The sequence below is a fragment of the Polistes canadensis genome, unplaced genomic scaffold, assembly GCF_001313835.1.
Source record: "Polistes canadensis isolate GaletaPanama2010 unplaced genomic scaffold, ASM131383v1 scaffold_16, whole genome shotgun sequence".
Classification (NCBI taxonomy): Eukaryota; Metazoa; Arthropoda; class Insecta; order Hymenoptera; family Vespidae; genus Polistes; species Polistes canadensis.
Genome location: NW_014569563.1, coordinates 477,243 through 496,341, shown reverse-complemented (window position 1 = coordinate 496,341; position 19,099 = coordinate 477,243). Strand labels below are relative to the sequence as shown.

The following is a 19,099-nucleotide window of genomic DNA, read 5'->3' as shown; positions in this document are numbered from 1 at the left end:
ATACTATACCATGCCCACACCACGCTATGCTGCAGTTCGCCGCCGTGGAGGTTGTTATCGATGACCCGACAAAGAGAACATAAATAACGCCTTTTGCGCTGACACGCATGTATATGTATGTATATATGTTATATACGACGAGAACGCACGCGCGCTATGATACTTTCTCTCTCTTTCTCTCTCTTATTTCTTCTTAAACTCTCTTTGGTGTTACGTATATATACGATGATCTATAACTCAGGACAGTCGGTACACCTAATAAAAGAGAGAGAGAGAGAGAGAAGAAGTGACCGGAACACGAAGAATTTAACCTCCGTTAAAGGAAAAGAGACACGTTCCTAGAGGTTTGACGCGTTAGAAGAAAAGTCGAGTGGAGAGAAATAGAAAACGAGAGAAAGAGAAGAAAGATGGATATACGAAGCTGCCGAGCGGGGTGCGACAGCTGTCGATTTCGTGCAGCCCTCGTCGTGTGCAGAATGCGCCGACCAAGTCGCAACCGGCTACCCATAAATAACACGCTCGTTTCTGGAGCATACGAGAAAAGGAAAGAAAAGAAAAGAAAAGAAAAGAAATGAGATGAGATGAGATGAGATGAGATGAGAAGAGAGAAGGTTACTACCTTCGAGAGGATCGGATAAAAAATAGAGAGAAAGAGAGAAAGGAAGCAAATGCTTCTACGAAAAATCCTACTACTACTTTCCCCCCTACTAATTCCCCCCTTCTCCAACTGCGTACGTGCTCACGGTTGACGTGACGGGATTAGTTCATTAGTCTCTAGATTATACCCGATCGTGTTTACACGCGGATTCGATTGATGCCAAACGTTCTATATTTTACCAAACTCTCGTTAAATAAGAAAGGGAGGAGAAAACATTACGAACGAACTATCTCTTTTTCTCTTTTTCACCGTTGACAAAAATATTACGCCCCCTTTCGAAAATTGTGTGTTCCAAAGTCGACGACGTCGTCGATAATGGTTTTTTCATCGAACGTGCCAGACGATCCCGCTTAATCGCTCTTACAACACGTTCGATCCACGTCATCAATCTAAACCCGTCAAATGGAACAATGTTAATCAGATTAACCCGTCCCTTAGTGAAAAATGACCATGCAATTATATCGCGCGGCCGCACATACGATTTATTTTTCTTTTATAATCTTTGAGAAAATTTTTCTAACGATAATTATTATAGCGCGTGTTCGACGCTCGTTTTTTTTTTTCTATTTTATACTTACATGTAACTTTAAATATACATACAAGTATATATTATACTTATTGTAGAAATTGATTAAACACTCGATATATTTGTGAGAGACCTTTTTTTTTTGTTTAATTAATATATAGAAACTAGAGGATTTAGGAATCGAGGTTAAAAACTGCGACAGAGTTTATCTAGATTGCCACGATTTTCTAGGTGAGCATTATTTTAATGTAAATAAATGTAGAAGGTGTGTTCGCGAGTAAACTCTTTACAAACGACGACGACGACTACGACTACGACTACGATGTACTATTCTTTAGAAGGAAATTACGAAAAGTAAGGCCGCGTGAGAGAAAGGTATAAATCGTATACGCTAACGCGTTATAGCACCAGGCACGAATCGTTATTACCTAAAGCCGATAACGATAACGTTCGCGCGAACTCTTCTCAGCTATCGTTAGAAGCTTTAAACGCGTTGCTCTAACGATCACGTTTGTCCTGTTGTTCAGACGGCAATCAACTTTAGAGAATAATAAATTAGAAAACACGACCCAGTAGTGCTAGTAATAAAGATTTACGAATGAATTATGGAACCCCGAGACGATGTCAGAAATGATGATTACCCTGGTACCGTCAATTACGAAAACAATTATTATTCGCCATTGGTATAGACATCGATCAATTTTGATTAATATTTTTTCCTCGTAAAACTAATATAATATTTTTCTTATTGAAATAAAAATTTTCATATTCGCTTAATTAACGTTCCCCCATATTCAATGTTTTCATTCACACGGTTTATCTTTCGTAGTTAAAGGAACCGGTAAAACATCAGAGAACGATCTCCCCGCATCGTCTATCGTGCGTTTTGTTCCGGTCTATAATTCTTTGCTCCCGCTTTGGCTTATATATACATACATACATATATATTCCTATAAATCATTCTGCTTTCGGTCTGTAACTGCGAGAGTGCCATAACGTTTAATCGATTTGCACACAACTGCATATGTTATGTATATAGAGGATGCTTCATAAACCACTCGACCTCGATACGACGACGACGACGACGACGACGACTACGACGACGACGGTGAACAGCGACATGCGTTGCTAACTTTTACTCCGGGTAAAAGTTTCATTTTATAATACGGATCGTTATTGTGTGAGATAAAACGATCATGAATTTAAAGCCGAACAAAGTTCGGATTACTTTCTACGCCTACGCGTGTGGGCTAAGTTTCATGAATCTACGACGAATAGTATAGTAACATCTGAACACTTTCAAATATATATATATATATCTCTCTCTCCCTCTGTGTAAAAGCTCGAATATAAATATGTATATATACGTTACAATACTGCGAGTAATGGCCGGAAACATAAATTTTACAAACGTTATTCGTTTGAATGTCTCTTACGAAAAACGCGAGACGATCGACCTCAATAACAAGATCTGTCGCATTCGCCGATTATATTTATAAAGCTTTTGCGTACACTTCGCGACGTATTGTGAAATTGTGATGAACCCAACGGAATACTTTATTTCGCTTTGCCATTTATGTTTTCGACCAAGAGTTTTGCGTTTAAACTTGCAGATTCGCGTTTAATTATTGATAAACTGAATATTCTATATATTTTCCAACGCGAAGATTTCATAAAACGATTTTTCAATAATTCACGAATATATCATAAACGTGGATATATATTTTCGAAACATTAACACTGTATATTAACTCTATCATTGTTTAATTTAATTGAATGATTAACTTCGATAAAATTTAAAGCTTAAGTTTTTAAGTAAAAATAATTATTAAAGGGATTAAACATTTTCGGAACATCCACCTAGTGACATCTATGTATTATATTAAGTAATACATTGTTTTTGTTTCAGTATAGCCCCAGTACCACTTTTAATTTGGTAATAGCATATATTTTTATTCGTTAACACGATAAATATACTTATATAGTGCATAGTGTTAACGATATCTTTGTTTTATAATACCAAAACCATTCCCTTGGTGACATTACACAAGAAAAAATAATCTTACCATTAATATTCTTATCCTAAAGATACGAGTCCATATATTTTCAAAAATAAATCTAAATAACAATCGAACTTTCAAGATACATCCGTTATATCTCCCCATTCCCCCCCCCCCATTAGTAATGGTAATAAACTAACTCCATCGTGCGGTTTCTTTACGAGGATGTTCGGATAACCCCATTGCTTTCTTCGAGAACGTCCGATAGTAATTTATCGTTTAGTGATTCATCGATGGGTAAAGAAAAGGAAAGAAGAAAGAAGGAGAAGAGGAGAAAGGAAGCAGGTGCAAGTGAAGTATAGAATTGGGTAGCACAGGTTTATTAAATCAATCGTTAGTATACGTACGTCATCGTCATAGCTTTAGAGAAACTGACATAAGCAAGTAACAGAGGCAAGGTACAAAAGCAAAGCAAAAGTTGGCTCGTCGAGTCACAAATACTTCTTCTTCGTTTCGGTATACTTTTACTCAGGGTCTCGGTCGGCGCCGCATAAACACGTCGTCCCTGTCTTCTCTTCGATTTCAAATAGGGAGAATGAGAAAGAGAGAGAGAGAATGAGAAAGAGAAGAAAGGGAGGGTCGGATAATTATACAGCGTTCTCGTCGCTCACCAAAGCGTATCTTCTAACTAGCGCTAATAACGCCGCTAATGCTTTTCCGTGGAAACTGCTCGTATCTAACGGCCACTTTGGTCGAGTCCAACGTGTTCAACAGGAAAAAGATAAGATAGAAATAGCCTGCTAGAGGAGCTAAGAAAAGAGAAAGAGATCGTTCCTTTCTCACGACCGAAAAAGCTCCGTTTTCTTTCTCTTTCTCACATCGTAAAGCGCGACTTCTCTTCTCTTCACTTGCTGTGATTATTAAAATCGCGTTAAGTCGAGTATAACAACCCCGCTTTCGAGAAAAAGCTTTAAAGCTTTTGGTCTTTAAGCGTTCCCTTTATTTTTCTTGTTTTTCTCTTTTTCTCTCTTCTGCTAAAAGACCATAGAAGTTCTTTTGCTGAATGCAAATTTATTTATGTAAAAGCTCGATACGACTCTTAAGGAGGATTATGATTTCTTAATCGCGCGATATTCGTTTTTTTTTGTTCATTTTATTGAATAATGTAAAAAGTGCTTATTGGATATTTCGAATATCATTGAAATAAATGAAATTATGGAAACTTGATAAGATTATACATTTTTTTTTCCTTAAGGAGTATAATTTAAGTAAATCATTATGCTATATAAATCTCACGTGTCTTACAATGATCGGAAAATTATATTACAAATATTTATTTGCTTAATCCGGACCGAAGAAATTATGTCAAGCATAAAATCAACATAAAATCAAATTATTAATGACAGCTTGTTAAACAAGCAAACAGAGATAAGTTTAATACACTAAGGTAGAGTCGTTCTTATAGTGCGTGAATAAGATTTAATGGAACCGTAATAGAAAAGAAATGTTCTTGATAATAATCTAAACGATGAAGGTGTCCAAATGGAACGTACAATAAATATTTCTGAGATACTTGCAAAATATCGAACATTCCAGTAGAATGGAAACGCACGGTGTTCAGCAGCACACTTCGGTTATTCGGATATGTAGCTTAAGGATTTCTTTTTTCTTTCTGTTTTTTTATTTCATCGACAGAGGCGGTAAGCTCAAAGAGATCACGCCAGAAATAAGGTCATAAAGAGTAATTACATCTTGTAGTCGCCATAAAGCCATAAAATCCGACAGCGTCTCGACAGCGGCCAAGCAAGCTTATAAGTTATACCACTTAATTACTCACATTCACCTTAACGGATAACCGAAATGGTTCTCTTCTCTGATATTTAACGCTCTCCGAAAGGCCACCACCCCTCTCCCCCATACCCCACCTTTTTATATATCCGGCAAAACACTCGTTTTCTAGGTAAGTTTTTTAGTCATCCGAGACAAGGTCTATCTTTTTATCGAAGAAAACGTTTCGAAACGGTTATACCAGATTGGTTCTGACCTATCTACAAGATAGAAAACCACTTTCTTACGTTTAAGTTTATCGATCGATCAGAAAAAATCTTCCGTGATTCGTATCCCTTTTCCCCACTCCCACACTCCCCCAATAACTCATTTAAACAATAAGATATGTTTTTAAAATCTTAAAAAAAATCATTAAGGTTTCTCCGATATAACTTTATAATCAAATAAATTAAGAATTATAGAACTTGTTATAAGCTATCGAACGATATTGGAAAACCCACGAACCGTGTCTTTAATTGATTATCATATATTAATTAATTATCAATGACCTTTTAATTGCACGGTCCTTTTAAAACTAAACTGAAAAGAATGATCGTACTTGTAATACTTTCTTTTTGTTTTTCTTTCTTTTTATATTACCTTCAAATAAAATTATAAAAATAGACATTACTCCCGGTATTGGATTATAAATGATTAATATAGCGAGTTTATCTATCCACTCGTATTTTCTTTTTCGTCATCCTTTTTATGACAGGCAATAAAATTTAAGAAACCTTTACACTTATTCTTTCATATCCAGGACGTATTTTTATAAATGTTTTCATAACCATTGAAATATATATTCTTTTAAAGATGACAAAACAAATTTTTATATGTTATTAGATTAATTACATTTGAAATAGAAAATAAATGATATATGTACCATTAATAATTCAAACTATCACAAGGTATAGAAAAGTTCTATCCGGCTCAGCAGGTATCTGAGAAGTCAGGTAAAATATCCAAGTAAATGAGAACTACACATTAGTTTATAACCCAACATAAATACAAAAGTTTATATCGCACTCATTGATATAATATTACCTGCAATCTTTCACAGATCACTTCGTCGTTAAAAAGACTATGCGTACTTCTCTCAATCAAGATATATTTACATCGTTAAACGTATAGATAATACAAATACTCCAAAAACATTGAAAGAATCTTGTATTTTCTTCTTACCCAGGTATCTTTTCGAATATCCGACGGATCGGGTATAAGGAACCAGTAAAATAATATAAAATAATAAAACAAAATATACATAAAATCGTTATATTATATAATAATTTCTACTTACTATATAAAAATCTGTAAAAATGTGTAAAAAGGGTAGTGGCGATGGTAGGATCCGGTGTATTTGGTGAAAACGTTACGTCGGTCAAAGTCACACGTCACATTCTCGCATCTCGTCTCGCATCTCGTCTCGCAACCCGTCGGTTCCGATCATTCCGACGTGAGCCTGGCCGGTTGGTAGGTTGGTTGGTTGGTTGGTTGGTTCGTTGGTTCGTCCTTTCGCACGTTCATGCCACCACGATGATCCTAGGGGATTTGGTTGACGAGCAAGAGGAACAGAGAAAGAGAATAACCAAAGGTGGTGGGGATAGTAGGGTTGTGTTGGATGAGAAACAGAAAGGTGGGGGGTTGAAACGGAGAGTTGGAAGCGCGCGAGCGCTTCAGTCGACGCTGAAACCTTCGAACTAAAAGGACGTGCGTGCGCGTAACAAAATTATTATCATCATCATCATCATCGTCGTCGTCGTTCTAATTCGGCTGGGTTTCTTACCTTATCCTTTCGTTAGATTCGATGTCGCTCGTCGTCGCACACATATCTGACTTTTTCGTCCATAAAACCCTCGTTAAGGGACCTCCCGGAGGAGGACCCCTTTTTCTTTCCTTAAGTGCGTCGAACAAAGTTTTTTGTGAAAAGATAAGAAAGAAGAAGAGCACTAACGGTGTACTTAGATTTAGTGAATACATATATAACGATAGATCGTCATCTAATCGTTCAACGGATTCAAGTAATTTCGGATTTGTACTTTGAAAACGATCGTTTTTTTTCAACGAGGAAGAAGGAGAGGGTAACCAAAATACAGCGCTTTTGAGCGCTCTTTAAGAGATGCTGGCTTCTAACACTAATCAGTATCTATGTCCGGATTATCTAACTCCTTTGCCAACTACGGTTAGTATAGATATCATTTTTTCTTTTCTTATTTCATTAATTTTTAATAGGGGAAAAACGGGGTTGCGATCGCGTTCTAATGTGTATGATTTTTTATTTTTATAATGTTTTCTCTCTCTCTAAGCGGAGAGGAGAATTATTTAAAAAATATGTTTTTTAAATCAATCGCGTTAAAATTGTACACACGGTTATTCTCTCTTTTTATCTTTTATTTCTCTCTCCCTTTCTCTCTCTCTCTCTTTCCCTCTCACCCCCGTCCCCGTTATTCACCACCCTTTTCTCTCTTTTACATATCGCTTTTGTGTCCAGCTGTCAATGGCGTGACCACGGAGCATTCGCTAATAAACAATAACATTCAAATCAAAAGACCGTTTCGTAGTTGTCAACAATTGTTCCGATTGACTAAAGCTTTCGCACCGTACCCAGTCGTAGGAACAAAGCACTGCGGAAACTTTCACGTTTAATAAATATATAACGTAAAATATTTTTTTTTCTCAATAATATTGGAAAATTTCCATTTGCAAGGTTGTATTGCATGGCAATTACTTTATATTATACGTTCAATTTAAATAAATATCTGTAACCATTAAAAAAAAAAAAAAAAATTATTACTATAATTACGCGACTGAAATTATCGCAAAACTTTCATTGTCGAACATTCAAAACGATCGTGAAAAACGTAAACTATAAAAAACTAACGATCATTGTTATAATATTAAAAATTGTGTTAGAAAAGAAAAAAAAAAAGAACAAACAAGAAGTATTAGTCATTATAATGAAAAATAATAAATCAGGTTTACTTTCAACGATCGCATTTCATAATAACTATACTCGTTCACTCGAACGAATTATGCGTAGTTCGTGATGCAACGATATTTTAAAAAATACAATTGTTGTTGAATCCATCGGTTGGAAAATGACAATGATATAAATATAAACAGGTCGATAATTTTGTTGTCAGTGTTAGTTATTTATATCTAACTCTCGTCTCATAATTAAAAATAAGTTAATAAGAAGATAATAAAATATAAATGTTTTAAAAACCGAAACCGTTAAGTTACACGAACGTGATTAATAGATGATGGTCTTCTACTTGCTCGTCGTCGTCATCGTCGTAGTCGTAAATAGCTTGGCTCTTCGGCAATTCACGGTAGCACCGATACAACCAACCAACCCACCAACACAACGAATGCGCGTTGCACCATTAGCACGAGCAAACTCACGCACACCTCGTCTATCTCTATCTCTATCTCTCTCTCTCTCTCTCTCTCTCTCGACGTGCCACACCGTAGTGCACGTTGCCGCACCTCGGCTTTACAACGGACGTTGCATTTTAATTACGCCTATGAGAGGCGGTACATCCGCCGTGTACATTGGGCTCTTGCACATCGATACTACTACTACTATGCCTTGTATATACGTGCCCTTGCTTTTATCACCAACAAAAATATCACACACACGCATACACACCCTCCAACCAACATTTCTATACGAAAAACCTAAAATGATCTTACGGTTAAATTTAAAAAGGGTATTCCAAAGAAATATAATTAATTTCTCATAGAAATTTGATAACGCGGCTCTCGCGTAACGATTTAATTAAGAAAGTATTTAACAAGGAATGAACGATCAAATTTATTCGATCTTTTATCAATTTTCTTGTGCGCTTCTTTCTCGTAACCAATTATTTTCATTATTATTGGATGCATTTGGATTATAATATTATTCATATTATCACTTGTTGTGACACTTGTGTTGTGACATAACGTATACGAGTCTTATATGTAATCTGTATTATTACTTTTAGTGTTGAGACAACAGTTCAATGAGTTAATATTAATGACTAGTTTAATTACAATTAGTAAGACGGTAAAGATCGCGAAGTTTTTTTTTTCCGTTAATGGTTTGTTCTATTAACGAACAATTTTTCATTCTGCCATAAAGAGGATCCTTTTTATTTGATTTCATTTTATCCTATCTACGTTGAAGAGAAACATCGAACGTATATCGCTAGTGTCGATCGCGACGGCATCATATAAATGGATCGATCTTCTGTCGAGAAGATCACTCTTTTCTTAGCCTCCTTCTCCTCCTCCTTCCCCCCCCCCACGTCTCTCACCTGAGAGTAAAACCTTCCTCTTCTTCTTTCGAAAAGAGAAGCAAAAGCATATCGATATGTCTCTTGCAGTAAAACCCCGTTTTTCTATTTCTCCCTTTTCTATCCGTCACGATGACGGACATAAATCCTTCTCGCTAGCCTTTCCTCGTTTTCTCCCCGCCAACCACCACCCTCCTCCCCATAGCACCGTCCGGAACGCGTGACTGATCGCGTACGGTCCGTGACAAGAATGAAAAACGTTTCTCGTAAAGACGGGGCCACGTCACAGTAGTAGTTCCTAGTGAAATGCGATTTTCAAAGGAATCGATGGTAGGGATACGAAAGGGAGGGAGAAGGTTACAAAGGTATGAGAAAGAGAAACCTTTGCTTAGCGAATAATAAATTAATGAAGAAGCTGGACAACAGTGTAAAGATCTTTATGAGCGTCCGTCAAAGTTTCCATCCTCTGTGAGATTAATGACCCGTTGTTGCTCCCAGACAATGATCGAACGGAACGGCTAAGAGAGTTTTGAAGAAAAATAAAATAATAATAATTCTCTTTGTTAGCAACGTCATTGTAGAATTGTCTATCGCGGAACGATACTTTCGATTTCACGATAAATCAAAAATAATGCGTCCGGGGTTTTAAACAACCGACCAATAAAAGTCGACAATTTGGCGAGCTTTTGAAAACACGTCGAATGAAAATAAAGAAAACGTTGAAGAATGATTTGAGAGAACAACAGCAGCAGCAGCAGCAGCAATGCCGAAAGCAACGTTTTACGGTGGTGGTTTCGTCGGTGGTTGCAACGATGCACATCGCGATGGATCGATCGCCCTTGGCCAAACGCTTTAACGTAAACAAATCACGAACACGCGACCAACTCGTTCGTTTTCTATTTCGCATTAAATCTATACGTATTCGTAGATACCGTAATATTTCATTTTTAATATACTCTAGTCGCGACTTTACGACGCTTCCCAATTAAATAGCGTTATTTATATTTGGCCTAAATCTATATGATATGTGTCCGCAAATTTACGATAAATTATATTTATACGAATATTGACGCATTTAATTTTCATAGACTAAAGTTAAATTTGACGATGAAAAAATATAACGTTAATTGTTTTCTTTATATTTTAGCTGGATGCAAAGAAAAGTCCTCTCGCTCTTCTCGCGCAGACTTGTAGTCAAATCGGAGCGGATCCACCGTCAAGCAGATCCCTGTTGAATAGTTCGGACAAAACTTCGAAATCGTCTAAATCTAATCGAGATCATTCCCGCGAGGGAAGTTCACCATCGAGAAGAACACCTACGAGCGACGTTATTAGCAGATCGAATTCCAAAAATTCTCACGAATCTTTTGGTCGCGAAAAAACGTCCAGTCCAGAAGATCAACAACGATCGGCATCCAGTCATTCAACGTCCGCTCGTTCGAGAACACCAGGAAATAATAATAACAAAAGATGTTCGAGCAATCAGAGTGCTTCCTCGGCCCGAGCAGCGACTCCGCAGGGAAGAAAAACGACTACACCGGAAGGTGCAGTATACCTAAGCGAACCGAGTCCAAGCGACGGAATCTCAACGAGTTCCTCCGTTCGAGGAACTCATCATGGTAGTCCTACGATTAGGCCAAATTCTTATAGTCCTGCCGGAGTATTGGCCATGACAGATCCATCGATAAAGGATCTACCGCTCGGTACCTTCAAAATCGGTCTACCTCCTTCGACAAGTTCAGCTTATCATTTAGCCTATGGTGGTTCGCAATTGCCAATAGACGTTATGTCGGCTGGTAGCTCGCTATTGTCACCGCATCAGCACGCGCTTAAAAGTGGACTTATCGGTAGCCCGACGAGTCCCTATTTGGCTTACAGCAGCCGTTTGAAACCATCGCCTAGCAGCGGAACCGACGCATCATCGTCCATAGGTCTCTGTCGGGATCCCTATTGCACCGGGTGTCAATTGAACTCTCACTTATTGGCTGCCGCGGTGGCGGCAGCGGCAGCTGCGGCGACAACCACCGGCACGAGTGTTTCTTCGCAAGCTAAACTCTCAACGAGTCCTACGGTTCTACCTCCCTCGACAGTTACTTCTTCCTCTACGTCTTCTTGCCCGTCTGGTTGCGTCCAGTGCGATCATAAATCTGGATCCGGGTCGCCTTACGGCTCAGGAATGTCAACGGCTGCCGCAGCTAGCGTAGCTGCAGCTGCATACGCCCACGCGCAATTGAGTGCCCTCGCTGCAGCCTCCCAGCTTCCATATGTCTGCAATTGGATGGCCAGTGACACCGTCTACTGTGGCAAACGTTTCGCCACCTCGGAGGAGCTCCTTCAACACCTCAGAAGTCACACGAACGCTTCCGTTCCGAGTTCCGTTAACAGCACGGACCCTTCCAGCGCTACAGCCGCTGCCGTGGCCACTGCAACGGCACTTTCGATGCTCTCGCCTCCGTTACCGCCACCTCCCCCGCATTCCTTGGCCCTGCCATCCACCCACCCTTTTTTTTCAAGAACCTATCCTACACCTCCGCTCAGTCCACTCGCCACAGCGCGTTATCATCCGTACAGTAAACCCGCACCACCTATGTTACCTCATTCCCTTTCGTCTTTTGCTTTCCCTCTACCTCCGACCCACCCCGCTCACGTCTTACCACCACCCCCACCTCACCCACACCCGCATCATTACTTCTCGCCGTACTCGTTTTACGCTGCACCAAGGCTCGGGGCAGCATCTGGACTTCATCAATAAGAAGAACAAGAGGAACAGAGCCGCCCAGCCATTGTTGAAAAAGCCCACGACTGTGATTTTTTCTCTGCAAGGATGAGCGAGAGAGAAATAGAGAGAGAGAGAGAGGATTCGAGGAGATTACATTTTTGTCTATTAAAGCCCAAAAATACGGGTACGCTTTTTTACCTCATATATATCTATTAAATTTTCAAATGTATGTATTTTTCTTGCTCGTTCTCTCTCTCTATCCCGTTTGTATATTTATCTCTCTTTTCCTCTTTCTCTCTCTCTCTCTCTCTTTCTCTTTTTTGCTCACATGCATATACGCGTACCTTCGCCATCTTTTCTAGAAATTTGTTCATACGCATTTTATCGTTGTACGCGTTTCTTCGTAAAGTTAAAAAGATTTACGACGATGTCAAAGAAATATTCATAAATTTCTGTGTCCATCTATCTTTTTCAGAAGAATAGAAACACTGGGTATATTGTATATGTACATAAATATATATATATATCGAGGATCTTCTCGATTTGATGGTACAATCGGAAAAGGGTATCTGCCCCATACAGGCCTCACTTACGCCTACATCTAACAAATATCACCGATATAAATATTGTATGTTGAATATAACAAAATATAAAATTGGTGATGTTAATAAATAATAGCATATAAAAAAAAACAGTAATTTACAATATAGTCACGTATTACGCGTATATCACCCGATAAATCATCTTCAACATCGATTTATTCGGAAATGAAGCCTTGTACAAAAAAAAAAAGTTCACTTTATTTTTTCATGTAGTTTTCATTCCCCTTGTATCACTAAATCTGAAATATCCTCTGTACGTATATATGTTACTGTTAATTTGTGAATTAAGCGTCAAAACTCTGAAATAACTATACCGACCTGTTGAAATGTGAAACAAGACAGAAATTACCGTACATATTTCAATTAAATATATAAATTTATAAGAGGCGAGTAGTTTTGAAGTATGAAATGCAAGATATTCTTTAATTTCATTTCAATACTTGCCTATACTACACCGTTGTAAATCCGAAAACAAAAAATATGTATTTCTTCGTTTTATGGCCTTCCAAACGAAAATAATCTAATCTCGAAATAGGGTTTCTTTATTGATTTAAGGAATTAAACTAGATTTCCTTCGAAAACTATGAAAACGAAAATAAAATAAAATAAACGCGAACAATGAGTGCTTGTAGTTATTCGTTCTTATCTCTTTCTATCCTTTGAAAACAGATTTTCTGTCAGTCGTACTGTTTTATCGACTTTGAAAACGTACCTAACACCACGTTGAAATAAAATTGAAGAATATTTTTCATCTCATACTTCAACTATTCGAATATCTTGTAAATTCATATATGATCTACTTATTTCGGATTTAACTGAACTATACAATATAATGGTAACATATATATACGTTTATACTTATGTACATCGTACCGCATCTATTTTTGCGTAACCAAAGTTTTAGTATGTATCGCGTGACGCCTTTTAACTTGCGTCTTTCGATATTCTATTAAATTAAAGAAAGAAGCGAAGACCGAATGTTAGAGAAATATTGTCTGTAAATAGATTTATATATATATTATTCTAGTATGATAAAATTATAAAAAAGAAAAAAAAAAAAAAGAACGAATTGCAAACACTGTAAATGTCGAGATTTTATCGCCTAGACTCTTGTATCTTCGATCGATGTGGTGGGATTTTTGTATTTTTCAAGTTATCGTTGTTCTATGTTATTTGATCTCACATTGATAACTTTTTAAAATCGAAATACGAGAAACCTATTGAGAGAGAGAGAAAAAGTATAAGTTGTAGTTTTTTTTTGTTACCTTCCTCAAATTTCCCCGAGGATTTTATTGTAAAATTTGGAAGTAACCATTTTTGAATTAGTAGCATTTTCAAATATCGTAATACGATTCTTTATTAAAAAAAAAAAAAATCGTTCCTTCGAGATGACTATGATAAATTCTGAAAACATACCGAATGACTTGAAACGTTACTACGCTTTACAACTCGCTCGTAAAAGCATGGAATCGAAGATACGTCAAGGATTAGGATTGATGCAGCTGACGGGACTCACAATGGGCGCCTTTGTAACGATCGTTCGTTCCTTCGGTTCGTTCGTTCGTTCGTTCGTTTTGACGCTGCCGTTATCTCGAAAACTTTTATTACAAAATTGAAATATAATCTTAAAAATGTCTCTTTCGTGCCTTAGTAAATGGTAGTAAATCGTGAACCTATCTACCGGGAATAATAACAAGTTATATAAGATAGTATATACATTAAGAAGCGCACGCACATGCTCAAGCACACGCATACGGTAGACACAAAAAAAAAAAAAAAAAAGAAAATAAGAATCGTATAAAGATTAAAACGGATTAAACATTTGATAGGACGATTCTCATAAATATTAAAACAACGTAAATCGATATATAAAATAGCGTTAACTTATCGATGCGAAATACGAATAATATATTAACCACGCAGATAAGCGAAAAGACGCGAATTTCGTGGAACATATCGAAGAAAACAACAACAAAAAAAGAAAAAAAGAAAAGAAAATAAAATAAAATAAAATTGATCGTTTAGTGATACGAATCTAGCATCGCATTATATTATTTCTCCCTGTTATATTCCGATTTGGAATCGGTTCGGCTTGGTTCGGTTCGGTTCGGTTCGGTTAGGTTTACTTTCATAGAGAGGAAAGGAAGACACCATGCGGAAGAACCGTGGTATGGTGGCTGCTGGCCGAGGTTGGCCTCTCACGAATACATTATCCTTTGTAACGAGGTGAACGGGTCAAGTAGATGGAGTCACTGCGTCTGTTCATAAATCACTCGAAGGGCAAGCGAGATCACCCCTCGTAACCCAACAGCGTCCAATGCCGACATGCCCTCCTCTTCTGCATCTGTTTCCGGCTTTTATCGTTCTTCTTTCCGTCGGCCATTAAATTACGACTCGTTTTCGTCTTCCGTTTATCGTCTCTCTCGTTCCATCCCTCCCCACCCCCCTCTGTTTCCTTTTGACGAAACGAACGAAATTCCGAGAATTCGCAAATTTCGATGATCTATCCCAATGAATAATAAACCCGCGCCTGATCTTAAAATGAATAACGTTAGAACGAAATGACATTGTTCTTCTTCATAATAACCGTTCTTACAAGACGTTTCGTTATCGTAGTAGACGTTCCTTTACTCTGGGTAAATCATTTATCTTGATCACTCGGAATAGTAAACTTTTCTTGAGTTTGTTTGCTCAAGACAATTATTCTTTCGTTATATTACTATTCTTTATGGCAGACACGTTTTATGAGGATGCATTAAAAGATACAATTTCGGTCAATGAAACTTTACATTTTTCTCTTGTTAAATTTGTACTATTAAAAAAACAAAGAGCATTGACTTGGTAACTAATTATAAGATTCTCTACTTAATACCTTCTAATACACTTGTTCAATACTATCAAAGAGGTCGTAAAGATCAGACATTTTATATATTCGATGCTCTTGTGAAATATTATATAGCATTTTAACTTGTTTTTCTATCAAATTAACGCTTAATATACGATGACAAGTCGAATAATAATTTTTAATTTAATCTCTTGCATACAATGTTATCCATTTCCTTCGTTTTACATTACGACACGGTATAATTTTACATATTATTTTATTATATAAACCAGAGCTGAACAAATTGACTATTATTTGCGTTCAATTGTTAAAAATAAACAAGTAATGTGTCGGTAAGTTGAGTGTTAAAATTCATTATAGTTTTTCAAAGATTTAATGTTTCATCCTATATAAGAAAAAACAGAATTGACAATTACGTCAATTACAATCCAAATCTGAAAATAATCGACAAGCGTTTATGTAACATAAACAAGAAATAAGTGATATTCTAAGCGAGTTGAGATCGATCAGATTAAATGGAAGAATAATGAGCGAGGAAAAACCGCAGTATGCCGTTTCTGCAGACACCGTTTGCATAGATGTGGTTGCTTGCTATTACCAAATGTGACAGTATGTGTGAATCTATTACCGACCTCACAAACTCTTACACGAACATTCGTGTTCAACATCATCGTACGACATTGTTTGTGTTCAAACCTACGAAGTTAACCAAGATACTTCAGTCCTTACAAAGTACCCCTTATATTCTGAAGCAATGTTACAGGATCTTCCAAAATCAGTGATCTACACAGCCAGACGATCATTTTGGTCACCTTGAATATTTTCCTTCGTTTTTAAAGAAGATCATACATTAAAATCATAAAAATATAATTGTCATACCTATAATTCGTTCTTGTAGTAGATACTTGCTAATAAATAAAAACCTTTGAAAACGTCAACGAGCAATTTCACTAACATAAGTAAAAAAGAAAAACTCAAATATAAAATTAAATAAGAACGGTTATTATTCGTTTATCTCGAAAGCATTTTATTTATTTAGTAAGATTCGTTGAATGTAAAAAGCTTGCGTGCGAATTGGTCTCTCTTCCCTGTACCCCCCGACCCTCCGATTCGAACCCGATGATTTCTCTTCCTTTCACTGGCGGTAATCGATTATTACGGCGGATCCATGCCACGACTCGAGTTCACGGCACGGTCGCACGGCTTTTGTACGGCGCGTCCTGGCCTCGGGAGGAGATAAATTGTGTTGTACAAATACCCATAACGACCGCGGAAAGCCTTTGGGTGCCTCTCTCGGGTGCTTTTACACGATCGCATAGAAGAGGGCTCCCCGTCAAGATCGGAGTTCATTCATCAGGCAAACGCTTGCTTTATATAAGCCTAACGACCGTGAGTTAGAGTATGTTGTGTGCGCGTGAGCCCACGACCAACCAACCAACCAACCAACCAACCAACCAACCAACCGAACGAACGAAAGAACGAACAAACGAAAGAACGAATGACCGATCGAAAAACCGACGACAAACGATACCTGGCAAACGAACCGCAGTATTTATCTTCGTCCGATTTTGAACGCACCATTTAGTCTACCAGCATGAACTTTATTTAGCTTTCCGATAGAACAATATTGAGATACAGCCGAGTTCTTTGTTTAAAAAAAAAAAAAGAAAAAAGCGATCAAAATTCGTTCCTACGAATAATAAAGTGAATTGTCGAAAATATTCGGTTACCTTTTGTCAAATTTCACCATTGTATTTTAAATTGAACTTAATTGTCCGAATTTTTGTATAGATGTGGTCAATTGAATAGAAACGAGATTAATAACTTTACTTATGTGTTTTAAAAAATCGCCGCTCGTTTTTTTTTTCTTTGTATTATCAATAAATTTAAAATTTTGTGTTAAAAATTTCATTTGAACTTTGACGCTACCGGACGTACGCGATTAATATCAAAGTAAGGACGTATATCGATGCTAGAAACGAAAACAGGACGAATGATTTATCTTAACGGCGTTATAATTCTATAATCTTAACTTAAATAAGGTCATTACCATAATGTTCATCTTCGTGCTGATCATAGGATGCCTTTTTCCTTAGGTACGCGATCGTTTCCGACGATCCCTTTCGCAATACGCTCGGAACACTGGCTACGGAGCCACGATGGAACGTTTATACGTGATTCCTGTTATTTTCAATCATTACTCTCGTCGGCATCCCTACATCCTCGCATCTCACCATAATCGTATCATCGACGGCCTATCGTTAAGCCGAACAGGAAGATGATAGGTTTAATTCCTCTTGACTCGTGCTTTGTTTCAAGAGGCTTTCGCCATAATAAGGACAGGTCCGTCACGGTGACTCGGAATTTTACCTTAGCTCCAATCTAGCGGGACGTTTTTACTTTTTTTTATTTTCTTCTTTTTTCTTTTTTTTTTTCTTTTTGTTTCTAACGAAATACCGATACTACCTCTATTTTATATTTGTTTTTTCTTTTTCTTTTTTTTTTTATACAGAGAAGAAGTCATCCTTTGTCTAGAAAAAGTTATCCGTAGTTTATAAGTAGCATGAACGCGTACGTCACACCGTTATTCATTAATTCGAAACTTCAAGTTGCGATTCTTGACATAGCGCAACGAGTTAGGATTCTTTACTTCTGATGTCGTTAAAGATGACGAAAGAGTTTCATTAGAAAAACAGTCATGTTTCTTTACTTTTCTCTGTTAAGTTTTTTTAAATGTTATGTTACTTAAGTACCAAAGAGGTCACATTTAGTTTATATCTAATAACGTGAACATTTTTCACTCTTTCTTTACCTATTTCTTGACAAAATTTATCATTTCAATCTCGAACAAGGTAACGTAAATTCCACGTATAGATTTACACGCGAATAACTTTTAGTAATACGTCCCGCTCGAAGCAGCAATGCTTTGGCAACCACTAAATCAGATTAGAAACCTAAGATCTATTCATCGCGTTCACCCGGCCTTAACCCATACGAATAGCACCTGGGCACGCGGATGAGAGCGTGGCCGTAGTAGGTACGAGCTATGCTTGCGTTCGTTCAACTTGAAAATCCTCTTCTAACAAAATATTACTTTTCACAGATTCCAAGGACTTAACGATTTCAAACATGATTAGCAACGACTTGGCTATCTAATCGAATCGTTAGTTTCAATGAAATATCACAAACTATCGACAGGATTTTATTGAATTCCAACAACAACAGGATACAGTTAAATGAATATTTTCAATAAATCTTTTCTAAGAAAAATCAAAGCTCTTTCAATACATTACTTTCTAGCTTTCGAAGATTAGAAAGTTCAAGTTTATTTAATGATGCGATAAAATATCTACTCTCCTCTGTGTATACTTAAAAAAAATAATATTTATTAATATTTAACAAATCATATATTTCTCATATTATTACCATGATACATATAATAGAAAATAAATGCTCTATAGAAAAATAAAGTATCCAACATCGCGCGCATGTAAGAAGATACTAACCTCAACGAAATTTGAAAAAATAAACTAGTAAGTATTGACGTAAAAGTACGCAAGGGAAGTGCGGTCTCGAGTCAAGCAAGCAGCAAGAGATAGTAAAAATTTGATCCGAACGAGCATTGTCGTCCCGTTGGCAAAGGCG

At 37.0% G+C, this 19,099-nt stretch overlaps 1 protein-coding gene across 1 annotated transcript; it reads left to right on the top strand.

Moving 5' to 3' along the window:
* Window positions 1-6,339: 6,339 nt before the first annotated feature.
* LOC106793606 (zinc finger protein Elbow-like) lies at window positions 6,340-14,623 on the top strand. Its single transcript, XM_014760654.1, has 2 exons — window positions 6,340-7,190; window positions 10,436-14,623. The coding sequence occupies exons 1-2, from the start codon at window positions 7,128-7,130 to the stop codon at window positions 12,038-12,040; spliced, it is 1,668 nt and encodes a 555-aa protein (XP_014616140.1). The 5' UTR covers window positions 6,340-7,127; the 3' UTR covers window positions 12,041-14,623.
* The last annotated feature ends 4,476 nt before the right edge of the window (window positions 14,624-19,099 follow it).

Excerpts from the sequence above, each read along its gene's own strand:
- LOC106793606 (XM_014760654.1), top strand. The coding sequence starts at position 7,128 with ATGCTGGCTTCTAACACTAATCAGTATCTATGTCCGGATTATCTAACT. Across the intron at positions 7,191-10,435 it reads TAACTCCTTTGCCAACTACG|CTGGATGCAAAGAAAAGTCC; the intron begins GTTAGTATAGAT and ends TTTATATTTTAG.